Raw genomic sequence first — 26,942 nt, 5'->3', positions numbered from 1 at the left:
AGACGGAAAGACCACCAACCTGCCTGCGGTGAGTGAGTGAGAGGCCCTTGGAGTTAGCTTCATCGCGGGAGATTCCAATGATTCTGAATGCTTTGGTTTCAACAGCGTGAAGACGAGCTAGGTGTGAGGCAGGAGCACCAGCCCAGAGGGGAGAGCAGTATTCCATTGAGCTGCGGATGAAAGCCTTGTATGTGGTGAGGAGCTCAGGTGTGCCAAGGAAGGACTTCGCACGACAGAGGATGCCCAGTCGGCGACTGGCTTTGGAGGCCAGATTTGAAATGTGGTTTTCCCAGGAAAGATCATGTTAGAAAGTGAGACCCAAAAGCTTGCGTGACAGAACTTCTTGGAGAGGATTTAGTCAGGTTCACTATTAGTCCGTGGGCTGAGTAGGGTTTACATGCACCCCACCCCACAACTTAACTTCCCGGGTATGTCCATGTACCCCCCACCCTAGGGGTTAGGAAAAACCATGTTAACAGAAAAAAAACTCATTCCCAAGGTACCTCCCACGCATATTTTGATGTTACCCCCCCTGTGTCAGTGATTTCCGAAAATTAGGGGTAGGCGAAATTCAAATGGCCATAACTTTTTACCTCGTCATCCTATGGTTGCATATGACCCCTCAAAATGTTTGTCCTGGGACACTCTTTACAATGATATGTGTTATATGCAAATGAGGTCACTAATGAGGTCACCAGAGGTCAAACTATGAGGGAATGAATTTTTTTCTGTTAACATGGTTTTTCCTAACCCCTAGGGTGGGGGGTACATGGACATACCCGGGAAGTTAAGTTGTGGGGGGGGGGGGGGTGCATGTAAACCCTACTCTGCCCACGGACTATATGTCAATAAATTATATTTCGTTCAAAATCATGGTAGATTCGCAAACCTATACATTTTTGGAAAGGTTATAGCATAAGGAAACTAAAAATCAATGTTTACATTTGGAGAGATACCTGTATGGCGGCCATTTTGGATTTTCAAAATGGCCACTGTAAAATACATATTTTGTTCTATTTCTGCCTCTAATTACCCTAAAAACTTTAAAAAATATACTAAACCTATATTTTCAGGGACAAGGAATCCAATGAAAGTATCAAACTAGTGCTATGGGGAATGGTAAGACACGAATCAAAGGTTTTGAATTGCAAAATACTGTCTTTATATTCGCGATAAGTTGCATAATCAAATACATGTTATCATTTTGTACAGGCAGTTAATAACATCAAAATGTGTCACAATAATTCATATCACCAAACATACACAGGCAGTCAGCAAAATCATATATACACATGCAGTCAGTATAACTTCACATCTACACAGGCAGTCAATGACAAAATATACACAGGCAGTCAATGGCATCAAACATACACGATTACAGAATGTGCCATTTAGAGTTCGTCATCACTCATCACTGTCCTGTGTGTCGTATCCGACAATATAGTCCGCATCGTTTTCACAGTCCGTTCCACACAAGCAAAGGTCGGTCAAATTGATTGGCAAATCGAATTGGTCGAATGGTCGATCGAATCGAATTCGATGAATCGAATCGAATCGAATCGATCGAATTGGTCGAATGGTCGAATGGTCGATCGAAGCGATTGGTCGAATTGGTCGAATGGAATTGGTCGATTGGTCGAATTGGTCGAATCGAATTGGTCGGAATTGGCAAATGTAAACATTGATTTTCAGATTTTCCATGTAATAACGTTTCCAAAAATGTATAGGTTTGCTACTCTACCATGATGTTGAACGAAAAAACATAGTGAACCTGACTAATTATTCAGAAAGTGGATGGGAGGGTTGTCCAGTCGGTCTTTTCGGAGAGACATCGTAAGAGTGTGAGATTTGTCAGGATTGAAAGACATGTTCCACTTGTTTGCCCAGTCTGTGATTTTGTCCAGGTCTGCAGAGAGTGAGGAGGCTGCAGACTGCCGATCTGAGGGTTGAAGAATGGAGCGACAGAGAGTAGAGTCATCAGCAAAGAGATAGAGAGGATTTTCAAGAGAGTCAGAGAGATCATTGATGAAGACCAGAAAAAGCACAGGGCCCAGAACACTGCCTTGGGGAACTCCAGCCTGAACAGGAAGAGGAGATGAGAGAAACCCATTCAGGGCCACACGTTGACTACGACTAGAGAGGAAGTCCACCAGCCATGCGTGGAGATTTCCATGGATACCAAAAGAGGAGAGTTTGGTGAGCAGAGCGGGGTGCCAGACTGTATCGAAGGCACGTGATATGTCAAGTGTGACTGCTCTAATTTCCTGTTTGGCATTGAGGACCTCCATTCATTGTTGAGAAAGCAGAAGCAGCATGTCCAGAGTAGAGTGTCCAGGTCTGAAACCAAATTGATGATCAGAGATCAAGCCATTGGAGAAGAGGAAAGATTTCATATCTGAAGCAATGATGGATTCCATGACTTTGCTGATAATTGGGAGAAGGCTGATTGGTCTGTAGTTGCTGGGATCTGTTTTTGCACCTTTTTTGTGCAAACCGGTGATGTTGGCAGATTTCCAAGCAGATGGAAGATGACCTTGAGCAAAAGAGAGGGTGAAGAGAACAGAGAGAGGGAGTGAAAGAGCGGAAGAACAGGATTTTAGGACCCGTGGGCTGATGCCGTCAGGTCCAGTTGCAGAATCAGAGTCGAGGGTTGACAGAAACTTTTCCACTTTGTCAAGAGGAAAGGACACAGAGTCCAGGAGCAACTGGGTACGGTGGGTACAGAGAGGGATGGGTTTGGGACACAAGATTTAGAGGCAAACACAGAGTTGAGGCATTCAGCTTTTTCACGTGCGGAGTCAGCCGTGTGGCCATTTGAGGTGAGGGAGGGGATGGAGGGGGAACAAACACCAGAAACAGATTTGACCAGACGCCACCAGGATTTGGAAGAGGGAGACAGATAAGAGAGTTCGGTCCTGAGAACGGAGAGATATTGTTTCCTGGCTCTCCTGAGGGTGGACAGACACTTGTTTCGGGCTTTGTGAAAGGAAATGAGATTTCCTTCCGTTGGATTTGTTTTCCAGGAGACGAAAGCAAGTTGTTTCTGGGCAATAGCCTCACCACAAGATTCCGTGTACCATGGACGGGAGGAAGGGTATGACAACTGAAGATGAGATGGGATAAATTTGTGCATGAGAGAGAGCAATTTACTTTGGAAGAATTCCCAGGATGAGTTGATGTCAGAGGTGGTAGAGATGGGAGACCAGTCCAGATGATTGATGGCTGCTTGAAGACCGTGCCAGTTGGCCTGAGTGAAATGCCAGACTCGCCGACGCTGAGGAGGCTCTCTGAGAATGGTAAGAGAGATGTCCACTTTAACAAGCACATGATCAGAAGAGCTGATTGGAGCAGAAGAAGAGCAGCAGACATTTTCAGGGAAGTTAGTCATAACCAAGTCCAGAAGAGAAGATGCTCCGTTGACTGAGATCCGGGTCGGGAAATTGACAGATTGTGTCAGTCCCAGTGAGTCACAGAAGTCCTTTGCTGAAGAGCCATGGCTGGTGAGAGAGGTACCCACACCCAGCCAACTGGCATGGTGACAGTTGAAATCACCACATATGAGGAAGAGAGAGTTGGGATGGGTAGATAGAAGTTGGTCCATATTATCAGACAGCGAGATGTAGATGGAGTCATCACTATTTGGTGGATGGTACAACACACATATGAACAAAAGGTGGGAGCGAAGGGGAAGCCGTAGCCAAAGGTATTCCTGGGGGTGAGGTTGAGAGAGGGCAGTGCAGGGCGAGTGAGGAAGAGAGTTTTTTTAATAAAGATAGCTATTATAAAGATAGATTTTATAAAGATAGTTGTACACCCTGCGAATAAAGATTTTCCAGTTTAGAAGTCAGAACCCAACATGTATAAATAAAAAGGAACAGTACAAATGAATATATATTTTAAATTATCAGTTAGAGCTGGAAGGGAAGGTCAATACAAATTTATCGAAAACTGGATGGGAAAGTTGAACTTCCAGGCTCACAGAGCAGATGTGCCCCCAATGCACCACCTCCCTTAGACTTCCAGCTAAGTTTTTACGTCATATATTTTATTTTGCCCCTTTAAGGTGTTTTGGGTCTCTGGGGTCTTTTGGGTCTTCAGGGTCATTTGGGTGTTCAGGGACTTTTGGATCATCTGGGTCTTTAAGGCTATTTTGGCTATTTTTGGTCTTTGGGGTCTTTTGGGTCTTCGGGGGCTTTTGAGTCTTAAGGGTATTTGGGTTCCTCTGGGTCTTTATGGGTCTTTGGGGCATTTTGGTTCTTCGGGGTCTTTAAGGGTCTTTTGGATCCTGGGGGTGTTTTGAGTCTTTGGCGTGTTTTGAGTCTTTGGGGTCATTAGGGTATTCATGGTGTTTTGGGTCTTTGGTGTCTTGGTGACCTTTAGGGTCTTGGGGGACTTAAAGGGTCGTCAAATGTCTGAGGGGTCTCAGCAGTCTAAATGGGTCAAAAGGTATATCAGAACAGTACATAATCCGTAATTAAGAGTTCATGCATGCACTGTATTTTGGGTGTTATTTTAACTTGAAGAAGAAGACGTTTTGGTCACAAATATACAAACATACATAAACCAACCATACACAGTACGTTTGCTCTATTATAATAAGATATAGACATGACCTATTGTTTTAATTGTTAACTCTGTTTTCTCCTTGGAAGCATTTTGTCTTTTTGTGTTGTCTTTTGTCTCATTAGGGGTTCGTATCTTCGACTCCAAGTGGGCACAGAGTTTTTGGGATGGTGAACATGCCACACTGTGCTTGAGTCACCTCAACAAGGAAGACGAGGGGTTGTACACCCTGCGAGTCATCAGCAACGCATCCTGCCATGATCACAGCGCTTACCTCTTTGTGCGAGGTAAGAATAGCCAAAGATAACATGCCTTGTACACCCTTGGGTTTAAAAGTTCCAAAAAACATCTCCAGTCAACAAGCACCGGGATGCCATAACACATTCCGAAGGAGGAAGAATGTACCCGCGGGAGAGTGGAATGGCAGCTGCGACTCGAAATACAAAGCATTCCGTTGCTAGGGGTTGTGTATGTGGTATCCAGGCCGGGATCGCAATTTCCCAGTTCGGTGATCATTGTAACACTGGAACATAATTTTCAAACTGTGGGGAAGGCCGCAGTTAAAAAACGGAACATAAATTGTGCAGAAATACATTTGCCTCAGACTTAAGGGCCCCGGATCCCTTTATCCGTGACAATTGATGAACTCTTATCTCTCAGACCTTCCCTTCAGAATCTTTCCAAAGGAAGACGGCGAGCAGCGGTCGTGGGGAAAAAGCGGCTGCCATGTTTTTTTTTGATGCTGAAATCGGTGCATTTTCGAGACGATGAACCACCGCACCCGTTTTCCCGCAGACGCCAAAGCCGAGGTCGCCGGCGCTCCCTCCGCTCCGTTGGACGTGGAATGCCGGGAGCAGAGCCGTGACTACGTCATCCTCGCCTGGAAGCCCCCGAGCGTAGAAGGAGGCGGCCCCGTGACAGGATACTTCATCGAGAGGTCGTCGAGGGCTCCGCGATTGTCGGCGTCACAACCCACATAATAGAGGCCATTGCGCTTCGCAGGCGCGATTTCGCATCAGCGGCTGCCTATTTCCCCCTCCAAAATGGATTCCGAATGCACCCGGGTAGCTGGAACGGATGGGTTAATGTAAAGCATCCAAAAGAGAGTTGAGGGTCACTGAGGCGAAACTTGGAGATGTGAATTGCTTCTTGGATGACGATTCAATCGATGGTATTTCCTCAACTCCGGCTCCAGCGCCGTGCATCACATTAGTTTCCCATTGCCCTGTTCTGCCGTTATTCCCTAATACATTAAGTGATGCGGCGGTGAAACTCTCACTATGGTCTGATTGTCAAAGATACGTGACTTTGATGTTCGACTTTAACTGTTTCAATGGCGACACCTCAGTTATCACCTTTTCCACAAAAAAAACAAACTAGAATGGCACCCAGTAGAGAGCATACCTCCACCTGGATGGCCATATCACTCAACGGTGAAGAATCACATTAAAAATTATACTACCTGGATCCGGATCCGGATCTTCACCAAAATCGAATCGATTCTTTCTTGTCACACACAACCTGTCCACCAAGTTCCGTCCAAATCCGTCCACAAATTTTTGAGATATCCTGCTATGTATCGTTTTTTGGCCCGATCTCCCAATGGTGAAGAATCGCTTAAAAAATTAAATAATTCTCATATCCGAATCCATATTCAGATCTTCACCAACATTGATTCGATTCTTCCTTGTCACACACACACAACCTCTCCACCAAGTTTCGTCCAAATCCGTCCACAACTTTTTGAGACGTCCTGCTACATATCGTTTTTGGCCCTATCTCCCAATGGTGAAGAATCACTTAAAATTTTTAGTAGCCGGATCCGAATCCAGATCTTCACCAAAATCTAATCATTTCGTCCTTGTCACATACGCTACATCTTTGCCAAATTTCGTCCGAATCCGTCCACAAATTTTTGAGATATTTTGTTCACAAACAAACAGACAAACGGACAGACAGGGGTGAAAACATAACCTCCATCCACCTTTGGTGGCGGAGGTAACAACAACTAACATGTCCGTTCATATTGACATCTCTCCCTAATATTTGACACAATTTTTGTGACACCTTGTACTCGAACTTGGTAGCTTATGCAATGATGTTCCATTGATAAATGAGGTGAAAAGCAATATTAACATTCCATTACATTGGAGGTAATTGGTAAAAACCAAGCGTGACATCATGAGTTGTGGATAAATACTTTATTCCGATTGCACAATGCCCGGCTTATTTCTGGCTTAGCAATAATAAAGCTTAACTATCGTTAGGAGTTGTCAATTGGAACTTTATCAGGACCTGATTATTACTTTAATTAGAGAAAAGATATTCCATGGCAGGAAGTGCGCAGCACCAGATCAGGCTATGTTGGGTTGGGGTCGTACATTTTGCCCCTATTCTGGCAGAAGGCCCCCACTCCGCCACCACAAGCTCCTGTCTCCCCATCTCAAACACAGCATCGATCACCACATAGCTGAAATGGAAGTGGTTTGAGATCATCACCAAGCTAGATCTTCACACCACCTTTTCACTTTATCGATCCAGTAGTTGCTTCTTTTCTTTCTTTCCTTTTTTCTTTTTTACTGAGCTTACTTCACGCAGCCAGAATATCATCATCACTAAGCATTCTCACTCAGCTAGAATATCATCAACATACAATATCATCATTCAACTATTATCACAAAGCTATCATTATTATCATGAAGCTAGGATATCATTATCATTGAATATCTTCATTCAGATTGATGTTGGGCCTTGGTGTTGGGCTAGCGGCTAGGGTGCCGGCTTAGGATCCTAGGATCCGAGGTTCGAATCCCGGTCGATCGCTGAATTAACGCCAGGGGGGTTGACTCAGCCTGTCATCCTTCCGAGGTCGGCTAATTGAGTACCAGTTCACTGGTAATTCCCTGTTTGTCGTTAAAGGCGGCAAAAAGGGTTGGCGTCAGGAAGGGCATCCGGCCGTAAAACATTGCTTCAAAAAGGGGACCAAAAAACAACAACAACCACGGTTCCCGAAAAAGGCCAACCCCCGCTTTGCGGGGAAAAATGGCCTCTAAAGGTGTTTTTTTTATTTAAAATCTTCATTCAGATATCATCACTGAATGAATGAATGAATGATCGTTTTAAGGCCATTTTCCCCGCTAGAGTGGGGGTTAGCCTTGCGGGCCCCATGACAATCATGGTTCCCTGTTTGAGGCAGTTTTTTTTTTTTTTTTTATGATTATCATTTCGGGCCCCATATCATTCAGATATCATCACTAAGCTATTATTATCACAAAGATAGAATATCATCATCATAGTGGTTTATGTCATCTAAATGTTTATATTTATAATCATCATCTAGATATCATTATGACATGATCTCTAAGTTAGAATATCATCATAGAATATCCCTAAGATATGATCTCTATGCTAGAATGTCATTATATAATATTATGATCTCGATATCATCACTAAGCTATCATTATAAATAAGGTATCATCGTCATCGTATAATATCATCATCGAGCTATCACTAAAACATGATCTCAGAGCTAAAATATCATCATAGATTATCATCATCCATATATCACCAATATATTATCTCTAAGCTGGAATATCACCATATAATATTATGATCAAGATATCATCACTAAGCTATCATTATAATTCAGTTAGAATATCATCATCATAGAATAATATCATCCAGATATCACTAATATATGATCTCTAAATTAGAATATGATCATTCAGATATCACTAAGATATGATTTATGAGCTAAAATGTCATCATAGATTATCATCATAGAGCTATCACTAATATATGATCTCTGATCTAAAATATCATCATAGATATCATCATCCAGATATCACCAGTTATTATCCAGATATATGATGTATGAGTTGGAATATCATCATCTATATATTGTCACTAAGCTATCATTATAATGAAGTTATAATATCATCATTGTAGATTATCATCATCCAGAAATCAATAAGACATGATCTCTAAGTTAGAATATGATCATTCAGATAACACTAAGATATGATTTATGAGATAAAATATCATCATAGATTATCATCATCCAGATATCACTCATGTATGATCTCTTAGTTAGAATATGATCATTCAGATATTACTAAGATATGATTTATGAGATAAAATATCATCATAGATTATCATCATGGAGCTATCACTAATATATGATCTCTTAGTTAGAATATGATCATTCAGATAACACTAAGATATGATTTATGAGATAAAATATCATCATAGATTATCATCATCCAGATATCACTCATGTATGATCTCTTAGTTAGAATATGATCATTCAGATATTACTAAGATATGATTTATGAGATAAAATATCATCATAGATTATCATCATGGAGCTATCACTAATATATGATCTCTTAGTTAGAATATGATCATTCAGATAACACTAAGATATGATTTATGAGATAAAATATCATCATAGATTATCATCATCCAGATATCACTCATGTATGATCTCTTAGTTAGAATATGATCATTCAGATATTACTAAGATATGATTTATGAGATAAAATATCATCATAGATTATCATCATCCAGATATCACTCATGTATGATCTCTTAGTTAGAATATGATCATTCAGATATCACTAAGATATGATCTCTGAGCTAACATATCATCACAGATTATCATCATGGAGCTATCACTAATATATGATATATAAGCTGGAATATTATCATAGATTGTCATCACTCTGAGGTCAGTATTTAGACGAATCTGAGGTTAGTATTTATCTACGTACACCTACCTGGTTAATTTACACCAACGGGTGGATGAGACAATATATCAGCATTAAAAGATTTCGAATCGTCTGGTTAAACAGTTTGGCTGTCACAGTCTTTTAATTTATAATACCATTTAATGGACAGTTGTATGAATATCATGTCGATGTATTTACCCAATTTAAATGCAAGTAGAATGTATCAACATGAAGTGATTTATGTTGTTTTCATCAATGATTACCACTTTAAAATGTACACGAAACACAACAATTGAGCCAAGAATCAGCCCAACTTCATTGAATGTAAATATCATATCAAGTTGTTATTAACTGACATTTAATCAGTTTTTTAAATATTTCCTTTGTACTTCACTTTGTGGGGTTACAGGGGTATTGGTAAGACTTGTAGGTAGCCTGAGAATGGATAGGTGATCGCTTGATACCTGTGAGAAGGTCTCATCAAGGGATGATAGCGTGTGGTCTGTGTTTTGTATATTCTTCATCCTAAAACTGCCTTCACCTACCCCCCCCCCCCCCACACACACACACACACACACACAAAAAAATCAACCCTTCCCCCATTTTTAGCACCCTCGTGATATGGCTGAGCCTGCCACTCCTTTATCATACCCCCTCATCCTTCCCCTATTCTCCCAATTAAATGAAGTCGTTTTGAGAGATTTACTATGGTTCCCGGAGGGAGGCCTTAAGTGTTTAGTCTTGGTGTCCGTGGTGTCCTGCTTTTTGGAAATAAAAAAAATGCCTGTTCTCATTATGAGGCAGAATGTCAATTGCTACCAATTGGCTAATATAACGAGTTAGCGGCTCTGGGAGCCATCAGCGATCTCCGATCACAGCCCTTGAATTTCATCTGGTGATGATGTGGCGCAGTCACGATGACCCGAGTGGCCTCTCCTGCGTATAATTTCCTTGTTACCGCCGCCACCAAAAATTCACCCCTGTCTGTCTGTTTGTCTCTCTGTCTGTTTGTGAACAGGATATCTAAAAAAAAATGTCAATTTTGGAAACGATTCAATTCCGAATCCGGATCAGAGAATTTTAAAGTGATTTTTCACCATTGAATAAAAAAAAAAACCACCTTTAGAGGCCATTTTTTCCCCGCAAGTGGGGGTTGGCCTTTTTCGGGGACCGTGGTTGTTGTTGTTTTTCGGTCCCCTTTTTGAAGCAATGTTTTACGGCCGGATGCCCTTCCTGCCGCCAACCCTTTTTTGTCGCCTTTTACGACAAGCAGGGAATTACCAGTGAACTGGTACTCAAATTAGCCGACCTCGGAAGGATGACAGGCTGAGTCAACCCCCCTGGCGTTAATTCAGCGATCGACCGGGATTCGAACCCAGGATCCTAGGATCCAAAGCTGGCACCCTAGCCGCTAGCCCAACACCAGTGATGGCCAAAAATGATATATTAGCATGATATTTGAAAAAGTTGTTGACAAATTATGACAAAATTAGGTGGATGCGTTGTTTGGGCGACAAGAACAAGCCCATTAGCTTTTGGTTCACGTCCGAGTCCAGATCCGGCCTATCAGTGGGATACAAAACGTAAACAGTTCACCAGGTGGAGGTACGCGCTCTACCGAGTACCGTGTTCTCGTTATTCCTTGTTTTACCATAAGCTCCTTTACCTTGAGCTGAAAGCTGCATCATTCTGTAGGTACTTTTCCATGTTGTCTTCTTGTTTCAAAATTAAGTGCACAAGACATTTCAATCCAGGAGGAGACCATTACTCCCAATTTAAGCCTGCGCAATGTCACCAATATCCATGTAGCCTCCAATCTGCGACGTTTCTAGGTACCGGTACTAAATCTAAGCCTAGTTTAAGCCTCTCTACTAGTTCTGCTAGCCCCATCATTCCAGCAGATCTTTGTGCGTAACTGGTTTTCCGGTGCCTCTCCGAACATTTTTGTGGTTGTTGTCTTTGTTAACACCGGGTTTTTGTGACATTTTAGTATTAAAATTTTCCTGAATTTTTTTTATTTCAGGAAATGTCTTATAGGTTATCTCAGTCGATCAGCAGTGCACATCTTTTGTACCTAACACTTGGCTGCAGGTAGCATCACTGGCTGGGGGGTGTCGCTCTGCTGCTGATGCCCCCTGTGGGTTAGAGTAGGATTTGATAATTTGTCCAGGGTGAGGCAGATACAAACAAACAGACAATTCAGACACTGGATTTCTGTTGCGGCCACCAGTGGAGATTCCCTTTAAGGAATGGTTCCATTGGATATTTAACATCTTATTTTGATAAACCAAAAGGGTCGAAGAGGACGGTCAGAGGTTGCTCAGTTATCCTTAAGTTGGATACCCTGGGTAGTTAGATACCCTAGGCGTCTATAAACTGTCAGATTGGTACATCATCGGACCCTCATTTGGTAAGGGTTCTTCACAGGTAGGGAAATGCATTCCAAGAGCACCGACCCTAGGAGGGATGTTAAGCTGTGTGTCCCATCTGCTCGCATTAGTTGTCTGCTCATCGGTGTCTTTCAACTTAGTGAGCGACTTATTACTGGCACTCTAAATAAATTACTTATTCCTGCATCAATCGGCTCCAGTCGAAAGTCAGGCCTGGACAGCCGGTTCGTGAAAGACTTCAGCCAAAATCTTTCCCCAGTAATCAGTGCTGCAGTAGTATTCCTCAGGCCATCGGCACTACTACTGCTACTAGTACTGGTAGTAGCTACTCGTATAAGTAATTGTAGGAATAATTTGACGCACCAAATGCACAATATTTCATGCTGTCTTGTTGTCTTTTTGTATGTGCTGTTTATGTTATGGTAATTGAATATTGTATTTGACTGTGTTTGTGCTCCACAGTAGTTTTGGTTGGATCAATTCTGCCATTTTCCCACACTGTATGTCTGGGGTCCTTATTACCCCCCTTTGATGCAGATATTAAGCTTGTGATATGATGATGATGGTTGGTGGTGATGCTTTTCCTGTGTTGGTGCCTGAAGGTGTCATGGGGGGAGCACGAAATGGGAAAGAGTGAACCAGTCGCCTGTGACGATGGCCTTGCAGCCCATCACGGGCCTGGTGGAGGGATTCTCTTACCGGTACCGGGTGTGTGCCGTTAACAAGGCAGGCATCAGCAATCCGTCTCGTGCTACCGACCCTGTGCCTGCTGCAGATCCGATTGACACAGGCAAGGACAAAATGAACCGGAGTTGGGGCTGAAATGTAATACTGTACTTTTGATTGTCTTTTGGGTTTTTTTGGTGATGCTTTGTGGTTTGTTTTGTTTTGAACACTTTCGGAAAATGTGTGTAATATCGTATGTTCATAAAACAACTGAGACACATTTGTAATTGACAGCATTAGTTCAGCTAAGCCAACTAGAACTGGGTTTAACCTTAACCTGCCTTATTATTATGTCAAAGATTATCTAAGCACAAGTTATGTGACAAATTTGGCAAAACCTGTTATATCTCTGATTCAGGGGGCTGACCCCTGCTCTAGCGGGGAAAAATGGCCTTAAAACGATCATTCATTCATTCATATCTCTGATTCAGGGACAGCAAGTGCTCCCCGAGCAGGACAAATCGAGGTGACTGAGGAAGATCCCAGTGCCGTTGTTGTACCTTGGTCTCCATCTCACGTCTCTGTGCTGGAGGGCAGCAAGAACTATGCTTTGCTGACCTGGACACCATCTGAGAAACAAGGAAATGAGGGTCTTTCTTACTTTGTGGAGAGGGTAAGACCTATGTTTAGGACTCCAACTGACGCTTCGGTAAAGAATACATGTCTATGGTAACTATACGGGTTGAGATATATAACGCAATTCCACTGCCATACATTTTGAGTCTCCCAGTATTTGGCTGCTCCAGTACCATGTTCTTTCACCAAATGTTAAATAGCAATGCCATTTTGGGTAGCCCCTCATGGAGGACTCCCATATAACTTGTAATCCAACATGTCAGGTGTGATGTACGGTACTATATGGGACACTAAATCGAGGGGCTTCGAAATATCAGCTTTAGGATATTTTATGACATTTATTCCAAGATTGTTGCATAGGTACGTGGAAGCTTCTACTTTGGGATAGCTTATTCACTATTGCTCAAATCAATCATGACACGGGCCATTGGAAACGATAACTTTGGGACGTCACATTACAATGGACACCATTATTACTCTACAACCACTGTCAAGAAGAATTGATGACGAGCATAATTGCTCTAAGGAGTACAAAAGTTGGAGCATCCCCTCTGTGTCGAGGAGATTGGCATTTCAAACCACAACTAAGTCATTAGTTGTATAAAATACTTTAAAAACGGTGTGTGTTGCTTCCTTGCTTGATGTTCATCATTTAACAAGAATAGCGCATGGACATATAGAGAGAGAGTGGAGAGAGCGAGTGGTGGGGGAGAGAGATTAGGAGATGAGAGTGAGAGAGGGGGAAGAGGAGAGGGAGGAAGTGGGGGAGAAGTTTCCTTCTATATACTTCCTGTCCACCCAAAACCTCCCCACACCCATTGTTTGTCCAAGTCTCCCTCTATTTTGTCCTTCAACTCCATTGTTTGTGTTTCCCCTCTACTGTTGCTTTAGTCCTGTTGCATCTTGATCTGTTCAGTGTTCCAGCTCTTCCATGAGCCTTTACTCTGTATATGGAAAAAGCTGTCACAGGTTGGCAACCATTGTGCAGGGCCAAATTGATGGGCCAAATTATGTGTTGAAGTTCCTTCGAAGGGAAGTCATCTATTATATATTGATAACTGGTGTCTTTCCGTGTGTTTGTCTGTCTCCCAATTTTGGCGGACGCTTCCCGCCCATGTTTGAAAAGCTCAACATTCACTTTTGAAATGACGAGAGAACAGGCATGAATAATGTTGATGCCAAATTTTATTTCGCAAGCAGGATATTTTACCCTCGTTTTCGACAAATCCAACTTCCGCTGCCTGATGTTGCACCAGCATTTTGCGGTGGGTGGAATAAGTAGCTCAGAGCTTTGGCTCTGATTGAAACTAAGAGTGCAATACAATTAACCTTTTATAAGTCCATGAAATCATTTAAATTGATGGATTAACACTTTTTCCAACAAAGGGGATGGGTATTTTTGCATATTTATAAAACTTAGATGGGACCTTCTCATTATGTGTGGAGTAGATTTGATTTTGAACTCTATTTTTTTTTTTTTTTGTATACTGAATCGAGGCTCGTGAAAGAGCTAACATTTATTTCACAAACAAATCAACCAGACAAACAAAATATATAAAAAGAGGGAGTGGAAGACAAGATGGGGAGAGAAGGGGAAGCACACAACCACAACATTTGAGAGCAGGGAGAAGTGTGGGAGGGAGAGGGCTTGTGGGGAGGAGGCGTGGGAAGGGGGGGGGGGTGGGGGGGAAGAGGTATAAAACACAAGGGGACCGAAATTAGTGGGGGTAGAAAAGATCAAGGTTTTGGATGGGGGAGGATAAGAGATGGTGGTGAACAGCTGTTTTAAAGACCTGGAGGGTGGAGTGGGATTGAAGAGAGTGAGGGAGTTTGTTCCAGAGGTGGGAGAAAAGAGGAATGAAGGAGTGAAGGTGAGCAGAAAGTCTTGATTTTGGCAGTTTAATCATAAGAGGGTTGCAGGCAGATCTTGTGCGACCTGTAGGAATATTTGGGGGACAGAACCCAGAGAGAGCTGGGGGGGCAAGGCCAGAGAGGAGTCGGTAGAAGACGGAAAGACCACCAACCTGCCTGCGGTGAGTGAAAGGCCCTTGGAGTTAGCTTCATCGCAGGAGATTCCAATGATTCTGAACGCTTTGGTTTCAACAGCGTGAAGACGAGCTAGGTGTGAGGCAGGAGCACCAGACCAGAGGGGAGAGCAGTATTCCATAGAGCTGCGGATGAAAGCTTTGTATGTGGTGAGGAGCTCAGGTGTGCCAAGGAAGGACTTCGCACGACGGAGGATGCCCAGTCGGCGACTGGCTTTGGAGGCCAGATTTGAAATGTGGTTTTCCCAGGAAAGATCATGGCAAATAGTGAGACCCAAAAGCTTGAGTGACAGAACTTATTGGAGAGGATTATTCAGAAAGTGGATGGGAGGGTTGTCCAGTCTGTCTTTTCGGAGAGACATCGTAAGAGTGTGAGATTTATCAGGATTGAAAGACATGTTCCATTTGTTTGCCCAGTCTGTGATTTTGTCCAGGTCTGCAGAGAGTGAGGAGGCTGCAGACTGCCGATCTGAGGGATGAGGAATGGAGCGACAGAGAGTAGAGTCGTCAGCAAAGAGATAGAGAGGATTTTCAAGAGAGTCAGAGAGATCATTGATGAAGACCAGAAAAAGCACAGGGCCCAGAACACTACCTTGGGGAACTCCAGCCTGAACAGGAAGAGGAGATGAGAGAAACCCATTCAGGGCCACACGTTGACTACGACCAGAGAGGAAGTCCGCCAGCCATGCGTGGAGATTTCCATGGATACCAAAGGAGGAGAGTTTGGTGAGCAGAGCGGGGTGCCAGACCGTATCGAAGGCACGTGAAATGTCAAGGGAGACAGCTCTAATTTCCTGTTTGGTGTTGAGGACCTCCATCCATTGTTGAGAAAGCAGAAGCAGCATGTCCAGAGTAGAGTGACCAGGTCTGAAACCCAATTGATGATCAGAGATCAAGCCATTGGAGAAGAGGAAAGATTTCATATCTGAAGCAATGATGGATTCCATGACTTTGCTGATAATTGGGAGAAGGCTGATTGGTCTGTAGTTGCTAGGATCTGTTTTTGCACCTTTTTTGTGCAAAGCTGTGATGTTGGCTGATTTCCAAGCAGATGGCAGATGACCTTGAGCAAAAGAGAGGGTGAAGTGAACAGAAAGAGGGAGTGAAAGAGCGGAAGAACATGATTTTAGGACCTGTGGGCTGATGCCGTCAGGACCAGTTGCAGAATCAGAGTCGAGGGTTGACAGAAACTTTTCCACCTTGTCAGGAGGAAAGGACACAGAGTCCAGGAGCAGCTGGGTACGACTGGGTACGGTGGGTACAGAGAGGGATGGGTTTGGGACACAAGATTTAGAGGCAAACACAGAGTTGAGGCATTCAGCTTTTTCACGTGCGGAGTCAGCCGTTAAGTCGTTTGAGGTGAGGGAGGGGATGGAGGGGGAACAAACACCAGAAACAGATTTGACCAGACGCCACCAGGATTTGGAAGAGGGAGACAGATAAGAGAGTTCGGTTTTGAGAATGGTGAGATATTGTTTCCTGGCTCTCCTGAGGGTGGACACACACTTGTTTCGGGCTTTGTGAAAGGAAATGAGATGTCCTTCCGTTGGATTTGCTTTCCAGGAGACGAAAGCAAGTTGTTTCAGGGCAACAGCCTCACCACAAGATTCCGTGTACCATGGACGGGAGGAAGGGTATGACAACTGAAGACAAGATGGGATAAATCTGTGCATGAGAGCGAGCAATTTACTTTGAAAGAATTCCCAGGATGAGTTGATGTCGGAGGTGGTAGAGATGGGAGACCAGTCCAGATGATTGATGGCTGCTTGAAGACCGTGCCAGTTGGCCTGAGTGAAATGCCAGACTTGTCGATGCTGAGGAGGCTCTCTGAGAATGGTCAGAGAGATGTCCACTTTGACAAGCACATGATATTGGCACAAAGTAAGATTTCCTTCTTTGACATGGACAAGTTCTGCATTTGGCATCATGTGAAACTTCTCACATTGCATTAGCCAAAGTATTCCTAGCCCTGTCTCTGACTCAGCCCTGTTTGAAGAGTGAAACTAGAGCAATGCGACTGTGTCGCCAATATGCCTCCGCATAGCCCCACAATGGGTAGATGCCCTCTTCACTGTCCTAAAAATAAACAAGTTTGATTTAAATCCCTTCAGCTGTTTTCAAGTATCAGACTTTCACCAGCCATGACAGGTTTCACATCGATTGGTAAAGCGGTTTCAGAGAGGGATTTTAAAATATCTTTTTTCAAGCTAATGTGGCTGCCATACCACGTGACATATGACCTTAAAAAATGTACACTCTGCATATGTATGGGTACGGGATCACGTTTGTGAAGTTTTGTGTTGATCTGATAAGGTTCGTTTTTCTATCCAAGATGGCTGCCAAACCACATGACCTACGATGTCATTTTCAAACTATATGCAACAATGGTGTTCGATGATATTTGTACAATTTCGCATCAATAGGGTAAACAGTTTCAGAGATTTAATTATTTAATATTTTCCTTCAATCCAATATGGTTGCCACACAATGTGACCAATGATATTTTCATGATCATGTTTTAATCGCCATGGCCGAGTCGATGGCACATGTAAAGTTTCGAGTCAATCAATTTGGTGGTTTGGGAGAAGATGTTTTTTTTTTGGTTTTAGGTTAAATACAATATGGCTGCCAAACCATGTGACCTATGATGTCATAAATTTAATATTTCAATACAAATGGGTCATAGTGTAAGGGTCATGTTCATGCAATTTCAGATTTATAGTGTAAGGAATTCGATTAAAATATTTTTGGCTGGTATACCACTTCATCTATGATGTTGGGCCCTGGTGTTGGGCTAGCGGCTAGGGTGTCAGCTTAGGATCCTAGGATCCTGGGTTCGTAAACCCGGTCGATCGCTGAATTAACGCCAGGGGGGTTGACTCAGCCTGTCATCCTTCCGAGGTCGGCTAATTGAGTACCAGTTCACTGGTAATTCCCTGCTTGTCGTTAAAGGCGGCAAAAAGGGTTGGCGTCAGGAAGGGCATCCGGCCGTAAAACATTGCTTCAAAAAGGGGACCGAAAAAGAACAACTACCACGGTTCCCGAAAAAGGCCAACCCCTGCTTGCGGGGAAAAATGGCCTCTAAAGGTGTTTTTTTTTTTTGTTTTTTTTTATACCACTTCATCTATGATATCATTATCATGCTTTTGTTCCCCATTGGGAGTACTTGACAATGTGCCAAGCTTCAAAATTTTCCATTCAGCGGTTCCCGAGAAATAAAATTTGAATTATTTGCGTTTATTCCAAGATGGCTGCCATACCACGTGACCTATGACGTCACAATTACAAAAACATTGCATGGGTGTCACTCCTACCCTGAAAGTTTTGTCTCAATCGGACATATGGTTGCTGAGAAATACGAGGTTTAGCCCATACAGACGGACAGACGGACAACCTAAAAACATAATGCCTTCGGGGGCGGAGGCATAAAAATTGTGGATGGCAAAATATACCTGTGATGGAATTTGCGAATAAAGGTAACATCGACAGAATAAGAGTGAAGTTGAATCAGGCTCGCAGAGTTTCCATTTTGCCCTCAAATTAAACATTTGTAATGATATCATAATTTCTGATTCTGATGTACCATACTCTGTTACGGAGCTTCGGCGGTGCTTCGTTCAGTGAAACAAAAATCATATATATTTTTGAGGTCAAAAGGTCCAAAGTGGCCAAAGGTCAACCACTTTTTTCGAATTTCTAAAATCCTCAATTTTCATCCGATTGACTTGAAATTTGAAAAGGATTTACATATCGGCTAATAGTGTAGCAGCATAGCAAACCTGTTGTGCATTTTGTGATACAAGCACCAAATTTGGCACAAATGTACATTAATATGTTGCGAACATTTTCAGATATTGGGCCACTTGAAATTCTCTCTTTATGTCCGCCATATTGGATTTCCAAATGGCCGCCACTTGAAATCTACATTTGCTATTATCTCTGGACGTAATGCAGCTATTGACTTGATTCTGGTATCTAAATGTATGTTTTTGGGGGCAAGGAATCCAATGGTACCAATTTCAACTTAATATTATCTATCACAGTCTGTTATATAATTTTATTTGGAAATTATCTAGGAAAATATTGGATTCAACACAATACTTTGAAAAGAATGTCTTAGTTCTGTAAATGTCTTAGGTATAATACTGACATGCTACATGGTCTAGTATTTGAGGCTAGGTGTACTGGTATCTGAGGCTAGGTATATACCGGTACTGAAGATACGTGTACATAAACAGTGTCATGTTAACAAGTTCAGCATTGCCACAAGTACATGTATGTTGTTGACTCATCGTCATGTGCAGTCCCCTTCACACACACAGAGGGCTGTGCACTGAAGGGCAGCCTTTTTGCACTTGCAGCGCCTCACACACCCTTTCTTGCACTTGCAAGAAACCAGCTCAATGCAGCTGTGAGCTGCCTCAGTTAGCCTGGTCCAGTAAGGTGTGTACTGTCCTTCTCCAGTCCTTGACCAACCCCAGTTGGTTGGTGGAGGGAGCTCTGGTGCTGGCAGCAGTATCTGACCCCACACATGTCCACCTTGATACACTGCCCTCTTGACATGTTCCTCCAGAGCTGCCTTCGTTGGAGGGATGAGCTGCACATTGTTCTTCCTTGTGAAGAGTTTCCTCCTGGCCTTGTCAATGTCTGTGCATTTGCTGGTTCGATCATACAACAGGATCACGAACCTCTCGATGATGCGCATTGCATCGTCTGGTATGTCACGAGGTGCAGAGGACAGCAGCAGCAGCGCCTCAGTGAGTTCTGGCAGTACCGTCCAGACTGCCCACGCAGTGTTCTTGCCATGTCTATGAAAACTAGACACAGTGTCGCATCCAGTTAGAGCGTGGAACATTGGCAGTGCACGAGCCTTCTCTCGTCCCAATCCAGCTGCTATTTCGTGTGCTGCTAGGTATCGGAAACTCTGGCCTGTTCCGAATGCCAGCCACAGTTTGTCTTCTGGTTGCAACTCCTGTGCCAGGGACACTGCCAGCACCACAACATCGGTGTCTACAGTCCGGATGAGTATTGCATGGTGTCCATGCTGGACTGCGTGAGATGCATGCAGCAACATCCGACTGTCAGCCTCTTCATGGTTACATGGGGCGAGTGAGGTCAGATCTGGCAGTAGTGGCTTGCTGAGCACTGCCTCTCCATCAGTAATGACGAGTTGCTTGTCCTCCTGGTCAAACCATTCCATGAGAGCTGCTGAGAGGAACCTGAACAGCTCGGTCTTGTTGCTGTCCACTCGTAGGAAGTTCTGCCAGTTTCCTGGTATGGCTGCGGCAGCCACCACACGTCTCCGCACACCTTGTCCCCACTTTGCACGTGTACTACCTTTCAGTGAATCAGCAAGGTAAGTATCCCAGACCAGATCCAGGCGTGACACTGTTTGCAGCTTCGTGGACATATATGGGATGAAGATCTGTTGTGCATACTCTTCAAAGGTCTTTGATGCAGCTGGCTTCAGCATCTGGACGATGGCTGCTCCATCAAGCACAATACAGGTCGTGACAGGAGTCTCTGTCTTTGCGTCGGAGACTTCTTCCAAGCATGTGAGGAGATCACTCTTGGTACCAGTGCAGAGGCTTCCACCATCAGACAATGCAGGAGGACATGCCTGATTCTCGTGACAAAAGAACTCCTCAAGGTTTCCATCCCTCGTCTGGCAGCCAATGTACAGGCGTGCAAAGAGTTCACGGTCATTCTTGATGGAGGCGAGCTGTTGCTGACCTTTGCTCTGGCTTCTTGGAGTGGAAGTGCTGAACACCTTCAGCTTGTTACGAGGAATGGGTGCGTCCACTGCCTTTGTTCTGTCCAACAGACACTCTCTGGTGAAAGCCTCGAACTGCTCTTGGCCAATCCTCTTGGCATTCATCACGGTCTCCACAGCAGCAGGATCTGCGATCTCCTTTGTGTCCAGTTTGACAACATCCTGACTCTCCTCCTCGAATGGGTTGCCCATCTCCTCTATGACACCGACGAGAGAGCGAACATCTTTCACAAATGAGGCCTGTACACTTGGCGTCTGATCATGATGACGTGTGTCTGCTGTTTGCCGTCTCCAGTGTTGGTTCCCATCCTGGAATTCTTCGATCACCCTGGCAACTTCTGGTCCCGCAACCATCCAGCGACGTAGGGCACTAGGGTTGTCAGTGAGCCCAACTGCTCCACCGTCTCCTTTGATGCAGGCATTATTCTGCTCATGTGCCTGGTCAATCGGGATTGAAGAGAACACCCTCTGTGTTTTCTGAACGGTGAAGTGGCTTTCCCTGAATTTCCTGGCTACATCTGGGTGTTTGATGGTGAGTTCGGCCATGTCCTTCAGGTGCACTGGTATCCACCTAGCATAGTGGGTGTGATCCAGTGCATGGAACCAGGGGACCAGCTCTGTCAGAGCATCGAGGTACATCATTAACGATCCCTGCCTGAGAGAACGCACATACACTAGAACCAACAGTTCTAGTTCCAGCACGGTTGCCCAGTAGTGAAACTGGGGGATGTCTTCTCCTCTCTGGCAACACCAGTCTTCAAACTCCGGAAGGTCCTCTGCATCCCTGGTTTCTCCCAGACAGTAGTGGTTGTAGGCACGGTGTTGCAGGATGTACAGTGCTGCTGCAGTCACTTGATGTGCTCTTCTTGTGCGCAAGACATGGGATGCTCGCAGGAATGAGTCTGCTGTCCCTGCTGTCGCAATCTCGGCTTGCACAAGTGCTTGCACCCAACCACTCCCTTTCAGCCAGTCCCCCAGTGTCCTCAGTGCCGCCATCTCTATGTGGAGGCCACCAAACATCACCACTATCTGGTCTTCACCATAGCTCTCTGGCCACTTCCACTGTATCTGCTTGGCCAAAGCAAACAGTGGCTGATCAACGGTGACCACTGGTGTCTGTCCAGGATTCAGGTGTTCCACAGCATTCTTCACGACGTCCATTGAGTGCCGGATCATGGCCACTGTGTGGGCACTCTCCAGGAAGAGTGGAAGCAGCGACGTGGGGCAGATGACTCGAGCATCTGGTGGCTGTCGGCTGGCATGAAATGCAGCCCAAGATGTGTTGTCATTGTCCACTGTACCAGTGTTGTCTTCCAGGACTCGCTTTGCATTGCCTAGCCATTGGTATTCTTCATCAGTCTGCTGTTTGAAGTCTCCTCTGGTCAATGACGCCACTTTAGCAGCTGGGACAGGCGACTTCTTGATGCTGCTATTGACAGGGGGTACATCAGTGTAGTAGTGCGGCAAGGGGGCGACTGTCTTGGACCGTGCATCCCCAGATCCTCCAACAATGACGATACTCCGATCCACTCCTTCACCAGTGTAAGAAGGATGTTGTATGAGGGAGATAGCGGTACCATGGAAGGAGTCCTTTGATGTTGTTGCACTGGGGTTGTGATCTATGTTGTCTACAGCGGCAGTTGTAAACACTTTGCCACGCATCTTCGGAGGGCAGACCACTCGTTCTCTGTGAAACTGTTGGCAGACACTGTTGCCCATCTGTGCTGAGAGCTGGAGCACTCTATCATAGGAGATGCTCAGGCCAAGGTGTGACAGTCTGTCGACCAATTCCTTCTTGCGTGTATGAGCATGCAGCATCATCCCTATGTATATTGGAAGTGGGGTCTCCTGTGCAACACTGTGCCTGACACTGGTGGATGATGTGGTGCCACGTGTTCGCTTGTGTTTGATGCTGTTGAACTTCAGTATCTGAGCTGTGGCAATTGCTGCAGGGTTAGTGTCTGCCATCTGTTCCTTGATGCTGGGTCCCTCTAGGATCATACTGACTAGGGCAAGCAGCAACGGTGGCACAGATTCTTCTTGACATACTTCAGGGAATCCTGTGAAGGGCTTGGCTTCTCCAAACATGTGACGGCGAACAATCTGTGCAGCATGGGCAAGATGGACTGCATCACTATCACTGTCCAGCTCGCAGGCTTTGGCAAGAGCAGCACCGACATCTTCTTCAAATGCCATCAGGATGTCTCTCCCCTTGGTGTGTGCTCGCATGTCAGGAAACTGAGCCAACAGTCTCTGTTTCAGTCGTGTGGAGTGGACTCTCGTGTCGAGCTGGACTCCTAGCTGTTCCATTCTGGACTGATAGAGCTGGACAAGGTCAGCCAATCTGAATACTGGTGCCGTCTCCTCATCTTGTCTGGTTTCTTCAATGTAGAGGACGAGTTCAGCGAAGACAACTGCCGACATTGCTCGCTCTTGTTTTGTGTCCTGTGATCCTGTTGACTGGGCCTTTCTTGTGCGATTGTAAAGTCCTATCAAGCACCGTGGGTGATACTGGGCGTCCAACGCTATCATGTCCCCACCACTGAGACGGCCCAGCAGTTCTGTATCACCAAGAAGGGTTGCACAGGCACGCACCCGTTTGTCCATTTGGAATGTTGCAGCTTTCCGAAGACTGTCAGCCCCAGCAGGTTGTTCACCACATCAAATTGCTGACCACACAATGTTGTCTAGCTGAGCCCAGATTGTATGTAATTAACTCATTTATGTGGAGTCACAAGGTGATTTAAACACAGCCACACACAAAGAACACAGTTGATGTGGGTCAACACACATGCAGCCTCTCTACTCTTTTATTTGGGTCAGGGCTGTGATTAAAGACATGTAGTGGAGTCATGTTTGTAAACATTGTTAAAGACATGCTACAGTGCATTGTTAAGGAAACAAGACAGATGGAAGCCTATACAAGAAATTTCTGTACTCTAGAAACACAAAAGATGGCTTAAAGGGTCTAGGAAAAGGGGATTATGCATGTTTGGTATTTATTGACAATATGAATGTAATGTTACATAAAATATGCATATGAAAAACACAAATGAATGGGTCACTTTGTTTCCTAATGGGATATGAATTTATATTTTAGACTGCCAGTATATATGAGCTTGTCTGAGTTGTTACTAGTGATTTAGTATAGTTTATTTATTTATTTATATTTACAGAACTAAGACATTCTTTTCAAAGTATTGTGTTGAATCCAATATTTGCCTAGATAATTTCCAAATAAAATTATATAACAGACTGTGATAGATAATATTAAGTTGAAATTGGTACCATTGGATTCCTTGCCCCCAAAAACATACATTTAGATACCAGAATCAAGTCAATAGCTGCATTACGTCCAGAGATAATAGCAAATGTAGATTTCAAGTGGCGGCCATTTTGAAATCCAATATGGCGGACATAAAGAGAGAATTTCAAGTGGCCCAATATCTGAAAATGTTCGCAACATATTAATGTACATTTGTGCCAAATTTGGTGCTTGTATCACAAAATGCACAATTCTTTTGAATATTTGGGCTAAGCCGCCCCACTATAACTGAATTCAACCACCAACTTTTTTGAGATCAGCATAGGCCAAAAGGTCAAGAGGCCAAAGGTCAACAACAATTTCATATTTCTAAAATTCTCAATTTTCATCCGATTGACTTGAAAATTGAATGGGATTGACATATCAGTTAGATGAATTCAACCAACAACTATTTTAGGTCAACATAGGGCACAAGGTCAACATAGGCCAAAGGTCAACCACTTTTTTGAAATTTCTAAAATCTTCAATTTTCATCCGATTGACTTGAAATTTGAAAAGGATTGTCAAATCAGCTAACTGAATTCAACCACCAACTATTTTTGAGGTCAACATAGGCCAAAAGGTCAACATAGGCCGGATTTCTAAAATTGTCAATTTTCATCAGATTAACTTAAACTTTGAAGATGATTTGCATATCAGGTCACTGAATTCAACCACTAATTATTTTTGATGTCAAGAGGATGTTCTACTGAGTGTCATTCTACTTTGTTCTGTTTTGCCAAGTGTCGCTCTATGGGTGATTTTTCATTCTGTCTGTCTGTCTGTTTGTTTGCTTGTCAATCGCCTACAGGTCACAATTCCCAACGGATCATCATGAAACTTTACTAAGTTGTAGACGTAGTCACAACTGATAAGCTTATCAATTTTGAGGTCAAAGGTCATATTGAGGTCCAATTTCTGAAATCGTCATTTTTCATCTGATTGCTGTGGAAGTTGAACAGCATTTGCATATATATTGAGTCACTAAATTGGGAAATCAACTATTGAGGTCAAAATGACAAAGGTCAACTCAAGGTCAAACTTCTAAAATCATAAATTTTCATCCGGTTGACTTGAAAATTAAACAGCAATTACATAGTGCATCACTGAATTGGAAAACCAACAGTATTTAAGGTCAAAAGGTCAAAGGTCAACTCAAGGTCAAACTTCTAAAATCATCATTTTTAATCTGAAAATCAATTTTCATCCGATTGGCCCGAGCTATGATTAAGATTGTCAATTTTAATCTTAATGGAAATGAACAATTTGATGTCTCCATGGCAACATTTTTTGGGGTTTAGTGGTGGATTTTGCAAGTATCGTGCTCTGCACGACGTCCTTCTTGTTTTGGTATTTGCTCTTGCCCCTGAGTAGTCTCGTCATAGGTGTCATATCTAACAGTCTGCACGTTCAGTTGCATTGGTTCAGGTGTATATGCATCTTTGAGTGTACCATCTTTTTGAGGTGGTGTTAAGCCACCAGCTATCATCTTTGCAAGGATGTTGATGCAAAATATATTTTAAGATCCTCTGCAGGAGCCAACCTTTGGTCTCGCACGAAAGACATAGACTGCATACATGAGCTAAAGTGTCTTTTGTAATTTTATACATTTTCAATATCGATGTCTTGGCTCACAGAAGAGGTTTTTATTCCACGAACCACAAGCCAAATGCCCTTCTCCATTCTGGTCATCATGCTACACAAACAATTGGCTTAGATTTCCCTTTAGTAATCAATCACAGTACCAAACAAATCCAATGGCAAACGTGTTAGTCAAAGGCTGACCCTGCACACTGAGACCTCCCTACCTGCATTTTGTATTCCTCCGATAGGCCATCGGTGACACTGATACCTGGCAGCGCATCAACACAGACAAAGCAGTGAAATCTCCACGTTTGGCCGTGTTTGACTTGGCCGAAGGAAAGTCCTATCGCTTCCGCGTGCTGGCAGCAAACTCAGCTGGCGAGAGTTCTCCATCTGACCCGAGTGGCTCCTTCACCCCGGACAAGGCATTGAGTAAGAATTGTCAAAAAAAAAAACCTCTTAAAAATCAATATGTTTTTCACCTTTGCATTTTTCCCCACAGCAGGTTTGAAACATAAAACTCTGTTCATGAAAAGCCCTTGATTAGGGAACAAAGCTGTGTGTGATTTAGATACTTTGGGATACTTTGCTTTCTGTCCTCGTCCAAGTAGCATTGGTTGATAATTGTACCCCTTTATCTTTGCAATTTTCCATCTTAGGCCAATGTTCCCTGTATTTTATTCAGTCCACTCTTTCACTTTTTGTTTTTTTCTAAACAGTCAATCATTTTTTGAAAGCAATTGTGCGGAAAAATGTGAAATGTTGGAGTATAAGCTCCACCATCACAATATTCTCATAAAATGTTACAAATAGAGCTTCGTTGTTATAGTCACTACATATTCTCTGCAGTCCGGCAAACTTTCTTGCAAACAATGATGTTTCCAAATTCAGTGTTTGTTGAACATTATTCAGGTGCAGGCAATCTGGAGGTGAATTGTAATTGGGATGGTGAAGAAAATCGCCCTGCAATCTATTCGGGAAATGAATTAATTTGCACCTTCTTCAGGACTTTCCTGTTCTTTTTTTCCCATTACCAACCCTTGTGAACTCTTCCTTGGTTCAGCGAATCACAAAATGGATGCAAAATAGACTGGATACTTTGCATTTGAGATATATATGTATGTGTGTGTATATATATATATATATATATATATATATATATATATATATATATATATATATATATATATATATTATATATATATGGTTGACAGGATGGCCTAAAGGTACGTACGCTCGCCTCTAAGCTGT

The 26,942-nt window shown here is 43.5% G+C and overlaps 1 protein-coding gene across 6 annotated transcripts in view; it reads left to right on the top strand.

The window, feature by feature from the left end:
- The window catches only part of LOC137413098 (myomesin-1), a 185,748-nt gene that overhangs the window by 66,075 nt on the left and 92,731 nt on the right, over window positions 1-26,942 (top strand). For all 6 annotated transcript variants that reach the window (XM_078786457.1, XM_078786461.1, XM_078786460.1 and 3 more), the window contains 5 exons: window positions 4,689-4,850; window positions 5,359-5,500; window positions 12,286-12,473; window positions 12,841-13,022; window positions 25,940-26,123. In XM_078786457.1, coding sequence (XP_078642583.1) covers window positions 4,689-4,850; window positions 5,359-5,500; window positions 12,286-12,473; window positions 12,841-13,022; window positions 25,940-26,123 — 858 coding nt within the window. The remainder of the gene's footprint in view (window positions 1-4,688; window positions 4,851-5,358; window positions 5,501-12,285; window positions 12,474-12,840; window positions 13,023-25,939; window positions 26,124-26,942) is intronic.

This window comes from Myxine glutinosa, chromosome 11 (assembly GCF_964187855.1).
Source record: "Myxine glutinosa chromosome 11, kmMyxGlut1.1, whole genome shotgun sequence".
NCBI lineage: Eukaryota > Metazoa > Chordata > Myxini > Myxiniformes > Myxinidae > Myxine > Myxine glutinosa.
This window is presented reverse-complemented; position numbering and strand designations above follow the sequence as displayed.